This window comes from Electrophorus electricus, chromosome 9, assembly GCF_013358815.1.
Source record: "Electrophorus electricus isolate fEleEle1 chromosome 9, fEleEle1.pri, whole genome shotgun sequence".
Taxonomy (NCBI): domain Eukaryota; kingdom Metazoa; phylum Chordata; class Actinopteri; order Gymnotiformes; family Gymnotidae; genus Electrophorus; species Electrophorus electricus.
The window spans coordinates 9,496,677-9,507,506 of NC_049543.1; the positions used below are offsets into that span (position 1 = coordinate 9,496,677).

Genomic DNA, 10,830 nt, shown 5'->3' on the forward strand with positions numbered 1-10,830 from the left:
GACGCGGACACTTGGCGAGCCATTATACATGCCACTGAAGCTAGAGACTCCAAGGACACGCCTGCGGGTCCAGCCTCATGCGTCACTCCTGTGACATGTTGCATATTATAGCCAAGGTGGTTACTGACTAGTTCACAGTAATTATTAGTAATTAATGATTAATATAGTTAAATAAGGGCTAAGGAACATCTTTGAAGTTTACTGGACATAGCGTACGTTCCTCGGCGTATTAGCGTTCCATCCCTCTTATTAAGACTAAGGGGCATATCCTAAACACATCCCATCTGCATAGTCTCTAGAGGGAGGTCAGAGGTGTTAACAGATTTCAAATCATTCTTTGAAGCAACAGGAAAGCTGGGTGGGTCATTGCTCAAGGAGCTGGCACGCAGCCTGTAGACCTGGCTGACCCATGGGAATGATTTTCTGTAATCCCTTCTTCATCAGTCTGCCACAAGAGCGGTGTCGGCTCTGCTCTCTGCAACCCAGCGCACAGATGAGGAACGATACGCCTTTTGCATATAATACCCACAGAGCTGGTGTTAGGAATTACAGCGGTCACGCACCATGAAATGGGACCCTTACTGCTTGTTAATGCTGCAAAGCATCAATATGCTCAGTAGACTGAATAAGGCACATTTGCTGACTGGCTTGAGAAAACAGTTCAATATCTTTAGATGCAGCTGCATAGAGCTGGTATTATGCAGTAATTCAGTTACAAGAAAGCACTGTACAGAAATGTTTATATTTTTAACCACATGAATCCCCAATAATATTAATGTAAAAAGTACAGCTCTAAGACTAGGTTTCCTTTTGTTCTTCTGGATATATGGATATCAACTCAATGCGTTGTTGACTGGTAGTCTTACCATTACAGCTTTGCAAGTAGATACATTAAATAATAAGTAAATACATTAGAAAGATTTTGTCATCAAATGTTTTGATTCTTCTTATCTTTCCTCTGTGAAATTGCATTGCAACCAAAATATACACTTGAAAGGAAGAAGGGTGTTCTATGCAGATCCACATGCATGCTCACAAGCATATGAAATAATTCATGCATAAATATATTGATATAAACATTATATTTGACATTAATTATACTTATACTGAATATGTCAAATCTTAAAAATGACCGAAGAGCATTAAATCTTTAAACAAATAATAAAATCCCAATATTGTTAATTTAATATTAAATCCCTACATGTGTGTGTAATATTTGTACATTGATAATGTAGATAATGTTACATGCTGGGCAACTGTTCTTTTTTTTTTAAATGTATATATTTAATGTGGATCGATCGACAAATATTGACACACACAGGCACACACCTTTTCACTCTTTCAGTTTCTCATTGGTGCGTGCTCTCTCTCTCGCTCACACACACACACACACACACACACACACACACACACACAGACACAGGGAGAGAGAGAGAGAGTGTGTTCAGGATAACAGCTACAGTCCTACAGAGATCCACCCTGCAATTTGGACAGCCATATGCAATTTCTAGTTGTGACACACAACTGTCATCTATAGAAACCCCAAAACCACTCTCCACAATGTGGTCAAAGTGAGTCAGGGCAAATTCACCAGTCTTATTATGTACACCTTTTAGCCAAAGCTAAAAGCCCCAGTTCAACACTTATTAATAAGCACCATTTCACTGAAGTAGTCTGAGGTCATGTATTCGCACGCAACCCGTTCTAGCCTCGAGAAACCTTATGAAGCTGCTGCTTCACAGGTTCAATTAGGCAAGATTTCAGAATAAAGGAAAAGCACACCTCGCCCAATGGTTTGAATTCTCTTTTCTCGCAGTAATAGCGTCACGCCTTTGTTTTTCTGTTTTCTTAGCGCCCTCTGGTGACCTCTAAACAAGTGGCAGGATAGTAGGAAGCACGCGTGACCGTCACGTGTAATAACATTATGTCACTTCCTCTTGCCGGAGATTTTTTTTTTTTTAATTCTCTACACTCAAGCAATTTAAATTGGATTATATTCATGATTTGTGGGGTAAAATCTGCTGTACACGTCACTGGAATTAAAGTGTGCATAATTCTTGCAAGATGCGGTTCCTCGTCTCACTGTGCATACGCCTTCCGGTCCACTATTAAGTGTCATTCTCGCTTGCAAACACGTAGCCGACCCCTGGATGCGAACACCGTCTACCGCTAGCAAACGCGATGAATGATGAAAGCGAAATAACAGAGCACCACGACGACGAAGAAATGGAGAAGACAAACACGCCGAGAAACATTTCACATTCCTTTTCGGGGAGCGTCACGCCGTCCGAAAGGGGCGGCCACAGTAGTACGCAGTCTTCGCACCGTCTCCTAGCGTACAGTGATGCGCTCATCTCTATCATTGCCACTGTCATGGTAAGCCACATATCCACAAGCTCACCAAGTCAAAACATTGGGCCGACAGCAGTTTATTGTTCGACTTCGTCCACAGTAACCATGTCATGCGTCTCGTTTGAGGGGCTGCACTCTGATACGGGCCATGTGTTCTTCTTCACAGATATTACCTGTTGCCCATACAAAATTTCAAGACAATGAGGTAAGGTGTTTTACAGTGGCAGGTGGCTTTAAGTTCTACTGCATTTGAGAAAGATGCTCCTTTTCAGAATACTATTAAACACATTTTAGATCATTTCTATTAGAAATTGGACCATTCTTCAGTGCAATCCATGATTTTTTCGCCATGTGGACATCCAAAGATATTTCAGTGAATCCTTTTGACTTCCAGACATTATACTCTCCATATACTAAGAAAACTGAAGGCATTTTTCATGCATTATTCATCAGCCTTTTACACCCAGTACATGGTTATGTAATTTAGGTCTCTGGCTTTGGTTACAGCATTAAGTGTCACCTCTGTAGAACTCAGTAACACACACTATTATTTATTATTAATTTAGGTTATTATTAATTATTAATTTAGGTTGGTGGTTTTCCTCAACCATGACCTTTACCTTGCAGCCACTGTAACTTCTTCCTCATTCACCATTTCCATGTTTGGCAATCATTCTCCTTGACATAAAAGCCAAAAAACCCACTCATGTTCATATGACTCATGTATACACTAACAACTAGATGTCATTTGTCTGCCCTGTCAAAATTGAAGAAAAAAAACAAACAAACCTCATCGTTACTGTTCACAGGAACTGAAGGAGAGTATACAGATGCTCCTCACCACTAAGATTGCAGTGTACTTGATGACATTTGTGATTGTCACAGTTGCTTGGGCAGCCCACATAAGGTGAGGATGGCTGAAATGCTTGCGGGTAAAGCTCTAGTTTGTGTCTTCAGGCATCCACAGGGATATATACATATACATATGGATATTTACATATATGTAGGGATATTGCCCCTTCCTGATATCTTAACAATAAAAATAAGGGGGAAAAAATCCAAACGTACATGGCCCTGTGTGAAAAAGTGATTGCCCCTAAACCTAATAACTGGTTGGGCCACCCTTAGCAGCAACAATTGCAATTCAACGCTGTGGAGGAATTTTGGCCCACTCATCTTTGCAGAATTGTTGTAATTCGGCCACATTGGAGGATTTTCGAGCATGAACTGCCTTTTTAAGGTCATCCCACAGCATCTCAATCAGATTCAGGTCAGGACTTTGAATAGGCCACTCCAAAGTCTTTATTTTGTTTTTCTTAAGCCATTCAGAGGTGGACTTGCTGGTGTGTTTTGGATCATTGTCCTGCTGCAGAACCCAAGTGCGCTTCAGCTTGAGGTCACAAACAGATGGCTGGACATTCTCCTTCAGGATTTGGTTTTGGTTCTATTTAGCACAGCAAGCTCCTGAAGCAGCAAAACAGCCCCAGACCATCACACAACCACCACCATATTTTACTGTTGGTGTGATGTTCCTTTTCTGAAATGTGTTACTTTTACACCAGATGTAATGGGACATACACCTTCCAAAAAGTTCAACTTTTGTCTCTTCAGTCCACAGAGTATTTTCCCAAAAGTCTTGGGGATCATCAAGATATTTTCTGGCAAAACAGAGACAAGCCTTTATGTTCTTTTTGCTCAGCAGTGGTTTTCATCTTGGAACTCTGCCACGCAGGCCATTTTTGCTCAGTCTCTTTCTTATGGTGGAGTCATGAACACTGACCTTAACTGAAGCAAGTGGGGCCTACAGTTCTTTGGATGTTGTTGTGGGGTCTTTTGTGACCTCTTGGATGAGTCATCGCTGCGCTCTTGGGGTAATTTTGGTTGGCCGGCCACTCCTGGGAAGGTTCACCACTGTTCCATGTTTTTGCCATTTGTGGATAATGGCTCTCACTGTGGTTCGCTGGAGTCCCAAAGCTTTAGAAACGGCTTTATAACCTTTTCCAGACTGATAGATCTCAGTTACTTTGTATTTCATTTGTTCCTGAATTTCTTTGAATTGCAGTATGTTGTCTAGCTTTTGAGGATCTTTTGTTCTATTTCAGGTTGTCAGGCAGGTCCTATTTAAGTGATTTCTTGATTGAGAACAGGTGTGGCAGTAATCAGGCCTGGGTGTGGCTAGAGAAATTGATTTCAGCTTTCCAAAGATGTGATAAACCACCTTTATTTTATTTTTTAACAGAGGGGGCAATCACTTTTTCACACAGGGCCATGTAGGTTTGGATTTTTTTCCCTTTAATACCAAAAACCTTCATTTAAAAACTGCATTTTGTGTTTACGTGTGTTATCTTTGTCTAATATTTAAATGTGTTTGATGATCTGAAACAAGTGTGACAAACATGCACAAAAAAAAAAAAAAACAGGAAGGGGGCAAACACTTTCACACCACTGTATACATATACACAAGGATATTTACATATACACAGGGATATTTACATATTTGTAGGGATATATACATAGTGATATATACATAAACGAGGGGTATATATATATATAAACATGGGAATATTAACATACATATGGGTATTTACATATATGTAGGGATATATAAATATACGTAGAGATATACACATATACGGAGGGATATATGCATATACACAGGGATATATACATATATACAGTACGTATACGTAGGGATATATACATGTACAAAGGAATATGTACATACATGTAGGGATATTTTCAACTTTGTTTTTTGGCTATTTCTTTTTTCTTTTGATTCGTTCTCCACCCTTTCTGTTATCAGGTTGTTTCAAGTCATCGAACGTATTGACGACACCCTCGCACTTCTCAATCTGGTGCGTTCACATGTAGCCATTGATCATTTCATGTATCTCCTGTGCATGTTGGTATTTCTCACTTTTCATAAAGCCCATGTTCATAAAGCTTGTTTTTATACTTCAGGCTTGCATGATGCTGATTACATTTCTGCCGTACACGGTGAGTGATCCTCTTTTGTGGAAATAAGCGAATGAAACTTGTGAATGTCTTACCACTCCACGGTGTGGCATCTCTAATCGTTTTACCACACAGCTGCACACAGTATTTCTCACACACTGACCTGCAGATCTGACTCTTGGCAAATGGTGACAGGAAAAAAGCCGACCTTTCACACGGCGGCCTTTGGTGTCATTTGCGGTATGTTTTACACTCTGCAGTTCTCGCTGATGGCAACATTCCCAAACAACACCCTTGGAATTCTCCTCTTCTGTGCCTGCGTTATTGTGATAGGCCTCATCCAGGTAGGGAATCCAGACTCGGCTTTACGCCTTACACATCGTCTGCTGGATTAAAGGTTTAGATTCACAGAGACTCGCCCTCGTCTCCGCAGGCCGTTATCGTCCTGTATGGATTTAGCTGCCCTTTCCTCCTGAATGAACACATTCAGATGTCAGAGAATCGGGCCTATCACAGACGCCACATCCTCAAAGTCATTATGAGGGTCCCTGTAATGTGTTTCTTTGCCAGCATCTTTTCCTTCATCTTTTTCCAACTGGTTAGTGATACTTCCTTACTACACCTTATCACATCATTATAGCGTTATTCAATGTACAATGACGACCTTCTAGCCTAGGCAAAGTCCCTGTCATGTGAGTCAAGATGTCATAGATCTCAGGTTAAAAGTAGTGTATAGTGGAAAGTGTTTGTTTTGACATAGCCATACATTCATGTACAATACCACCATGGTTAGTTTAGGGTTCATTTATAATGAGACTGTAACAGTCACTGAGGGCAGTGTTATTATCTGAACATGTTCCTAAAATAATGTTCGGATTGTTTCCATTTCTTCCGACAGTCCTATATTCTGCTGGCCATTGTCATATTCATGCCCTATATTTCTCAGTCTTTGAAGTGGATTCGGAATAAAGCCATCGGCAGTAAGTACTATATTTCCTACAGGAGGTTTCATAGGTAATGAACCATGAGAGATCCTGGTCAAAGTGTTGAATTCTACTTTTCTTATATGTAAAGTGATTTCATATAAATCTGCTCTTCATCGGGCTTCCCTCAGGCCAGGAAGATGACACTCCAGACTCTATGCTGCTCTATACATACCACCCCAATGAACCACTGAGCAAAGAGCGCGTCGAGGCTTTCAGTGATGGCGTATACGCCATTGTAGCAACTCTTCTCATCTTAGATATATGGTATGTATCTCTATATAGTGATACACTCACTATATAGTGAGTCACTCTTATCCAGAGTGATAAACATTTTTATCAGTAGGACATGTTTATATGTGCTCCCTGGGATTCAAACCCATGACCGTGGTGATGTTAGCACCTGTTCATCCTATTCTATGTGGTGCTAATACTTGAGCAAAAACTATCTGCGAGTTAGATAAGCGCTTGCTAACGCCTGTAACTTCCCACTCCGCCGCCTCCAGCGAGGACAACGTGCCGGAGCCGTCACGGGTGAAGCGGGAGTTCGGCGACAGCCTGGTGGCGGCGCTCCGGGAGTATGGCCCTGAGTACCTGGCCTACTTTGGCTCCTTCGCCACCGTGGGCCTGCTCTGGTTCGTCCACCACTCGCTTTTCCTGCACGTGACACGCGCCACACGGCTCATGGGTCTCCTCAACACCTTTTCGCTGGCGTTCGTGGGCGGACTGCCACTGGCCTACCAGCTGACCCAAGAGTTCCCCCATGGCTCACGGAACGAGCTGGAGGCCATTCAGATCAGCTGCGTCATCGTCTTCTTCGCGGGCCTCTTCCAGCTGGCCATGTGGGTGACGGCGCTGTTCTCCGAGCGCGAGACGCTGCACCCGTATGTGCGCTATGGCGGCCGCGAGCATGCCTTTATGCTGGCCAAGCTGGCTCTGTACCCATGCGTGGCGCTCGTTACCTTCTTCTCCACCTGCCTGCTCAGCCGATTCAGCGCCTCCATCTTCCATGTGATGGAGATCGCCGTGCCCTTCGCCTTCCTGGCGCTGAGGCTGCTGGTACGGGTGGCGCTGGCCGTGCTCAGGTACCTGTTCTGCCCTGACAGGGCTGCCGCAGGAGACGCACTGGTGGAAGAGGAGGACTTGCGATTGCCCTTCAGTGATGTCGTCACCTAGTGGGCAGGAGGTTGGCGCTGGGGCCCGGGGCCCCGGCCCAGTCTCACAAAGGACCTGAGAATGCTGCCATGAATTCTTTTCTGGCAAAAAAAAAAAAAAAATTGCGAATATTTCAAATCATTCTCAATCCAGGTCAGATAGCATAGCCATAATGTTTTTGTTTTCTTTTTTTTTATGAATTGCCAGAAAAATTGACATATGACTAATAATGTGACAAAATCTTAGCCTTTGTATATGCATCAATTGTAACTGACTTTCATGATTTTTGGAGTTTTAAAAAGTTATATTTATACAGCACTTTTGGAAAAAGGTTTACAAAGTGCTTTACAGAAGGACACCACAGAGATAAAATGAATCAAATAAGTTAAGATAAAACAGAAAACAAAATATAAAGCAAATAACAGTAAGGGAATTAAATTCAATTCAAATATAATTAAAAGGTAAAAAAAAAAAAAAGAAAATAAAGTGGATCCATAAAATAGTTTCTTAGTTATGACTGTTCCAAGTCCTGAAGAACTTAGACCTTCTTTGGACACAACTCCACTCTCTAAAACTGACATCTTAGAACTTTTACGCACTTGTCGTTATGGAGCAAGACTGCACTACACTTTGTGAATAAAGGCCCTGATACTGGACATAGAAACATAGAAGTATTATAGCAAAAAAGCTATTTTGTTGGGTCACATAGGAATGGAGTCATCGTAAAACCTATGACTGCTAAATCCAGCCTAGCCTTAACTGTTCCTACTGAATTTTAAAAAATGTTAAGCAGCGAGGTATTTCCGTCCACTATTGTGGTAAGGCTGTGCTGTAAAAAGGATCTAATCTAGAATTAAGCACTTTCTTCATACTTCTGATGTCAGTTTTAAATAATGTCCAAGGTAGCGAATTGTATGATGCAACTTCACCATATAATTGTCTCATTCATAGACTTTATCCATGGGTATAATTTGGATAAACATCATAGCCATAAACCAGGACCACAGCAGAGGGTCAATGCCTTCACACTGTAAATAGGCTCTAACTACTTGCAAATTCAACTAGTCTGGTTCCCGATATTTTGACTTTTACAATATGCTGCAACATGTTTTGACCTTATCTTCCTTAGATTAAATTAAATGTTAGTTTTTCCACATTCTTCTCACTCCAGTGACATTTTTAGTACAAAGTTATTAGGTATTCAATTTTAAATCATTTGGTGTAAACATTTTTTTTTCTAGGCACTCTCCTTACTCCAAAGAGCTGTAAACAATGACATTGAGTCATTTCTAACCATTTTTTATTTCCTCAGTATGAATTATACAAATTATTCTAAGAAAATTCCAAAATTGGCAGATTCAGATTGTTCCATTTCTCGCTGTCAGCACTGAGTACTTTTCACCGTTACCAACACTGAAGAACGCACACCGTCACTGTTGAAGAGCGCAGTGGCTAAACCCAACAACATACACCCATCTCTGATGTAACAAAAACATGCACTTCATGTGATACCACTGCAAGGCACCTTAGATCATTCAGCGATGCCCCCCTGCACATTACCCAAGACCCTGAACAGGCTTGCTACTGCCTCATCAGTTTCAGCTTAAGGCGTTGGTTGTTGAGCTTCCCTTAGTTATGACTGTTGTCCCTGTCACAGTGTTCCTAGTACCCCACCCCACCACCCATGTGCAGAGGCGTCGTAGTAGTGCATCCATCACGTCCCATTACTGTGGATAAGTCAAGGTCCTCGGCCCAGCCGAGCAATGGTCGCCGTTCCTCAAAACTCCAGCGTGCGCTCCGTTTGTCTGGCCTACTGACACATGAATGTATAAGGGACATCTAAAAACGTGCAAGATAAACCGACACACATGAACTTTATCCTTGAAATAATAAAGTTGGAAAGCTTCTGCTTGCTGAAGTATTTGTTTGTGGTTTTTGTGTTTGACTGACCCTGTGGACGAGCAGATGCAAAAAAAACAACAAGCAGAAGCATGTAAAGGGAAGAAATTTAGATTTTATTCACCTTCAACAGTAATAATAACAATAATGATAATATTCAGAGCAATAATAAAATTATCAAGTTCATACATTTTGTTTGACTGCTTTAAGTTGCCCCCAAAACAATTATTTGGTTTTTGTATTTTTGGTGAAATTCTGATTGTTATATATTCCCCATTTGAAACATATATAGTAATATTATAAAATCTGTAAATCATAGTCTTAAATAATTATTAAAAGGAAAGAACAATGAAACCCCAGTTTTTTTCTCTTATAATTAACTGAGCTGAACTCTGCTGTCCCACTGTTGAATGGGAAAAGCTTGTTCAGAATTACATCTCGCAGAATGTAATATGTGCAATACGTTATTTTAATAAAACAAGCATACAAACAACCAAAAAAACCCATTACAATTCTTGTAGCCGCACAACAGGCTCAGCTGCTAGCTTTTAAGCTGCAAACACCTGACTAAAACATTGTCTTTTTTTTTTTTTTGGTCTGACGGAATTAAATCTGTGAGACATGCAGCGTTCATACATGGTCACAAAAGGTCAAGGGCAAAGGGGAGTTTAGCCATGACACCAATGAGGTTTAAGGGGCTGGAGACATGACGGAACACGAAGGGGGAAGTGGGTAAACCACCTGCAGAGAGGAATGACCAGACACCGCCTGCCTCATCAGGACAGTGTCCGAATCGCCACGCAGCCACTCATTCAAGGTAAACACATCTGGTCCCAAACTCCACTAAGGCGAGATTTCTAGATTTCTAGGGCAAAGTTCACTGGACAGGATTAATTGAACAAGCCCAGTAACGGGTTTTTCCCCCCTCTTCACTCAAGACCATGAAATAGTGCTCAAATGGTAGTGAAAGGGTTTTGAACACATGTATGCTTACATGTCTATATTTTTCAGACGTCAGAACAATAGTGTATAATTGTTTAAAAATTAGTTAGTGGATATGTCAAAGGACTATTCCTTAAACAATAAAGTGCACAGCCTGTCAGACTTCGTACGTTTGATGTGAACTGTTTCTGTTAATGTTTAGGTGATATTAATTATGGGTGTTATTATAAAATAGGATTAACTTTTTTAAGCGTATTTTTGATGGGATATTCAGATCTGTTCCTGTAACGCAATAGTACTAGCAAATGAATTAACAAATTCATGTTCAAAGAGCTTCATACAGTATCTCCAAAAAAAAAAACAAAAAAAAAAAAAAAAAACAAACAAAAAAACCCCCTCAAAGCATGTGTGAACCTTAAAATGTCCTAAACACATTCTACCACAAGACGTTAGTGTGGCTGGTAAGACCTCAAGGGGACATTTTTAAGTTTCTTCCACCTTGTCTACCTACAGTGCAACTAAGATGGCTGGATGAGGTTACTGG

General features: G+C 41.0%; 1 protein-coding gene across 1 annotated transcript; it reads left to right on the forward strand.

Annotated features, from left to right (window-relative positions):
• Window positions 1-1,955: 1,955 nt before the first annotated feature.
• On the forward strand, window positions 1,956-10,646 carry tmem175 (transmembrane protein 175). The gene is made up of 10 exons (XM_027028969.2): window positions 1,956-2,376; window positions 2,519-2,557; window positions 3,162-3,259; window positions 5,156-5,207; window positions 5,314-5,349; window positions 5,568-5,651; window positions 5,741-5,905; window positions 6,206-6,287; window positions 6,422-6,557; window positions 6,797-10,646. The coding sequence occupies exons 1-10, from the start codon at window positions 2,182-2,184 to the stop codon at window positions 7,464-7,466; spliced, it is 1,557 nt and encodes a 518-aa protein (XP_026884770.1). The 5' UTR covers window positions 1,956-2,181; the 3' UTR covers window positions 7,467-10,646.
• The last annotated feature ends 184 nt before the right edge of the window (window positions 10,647-10,830 follow it).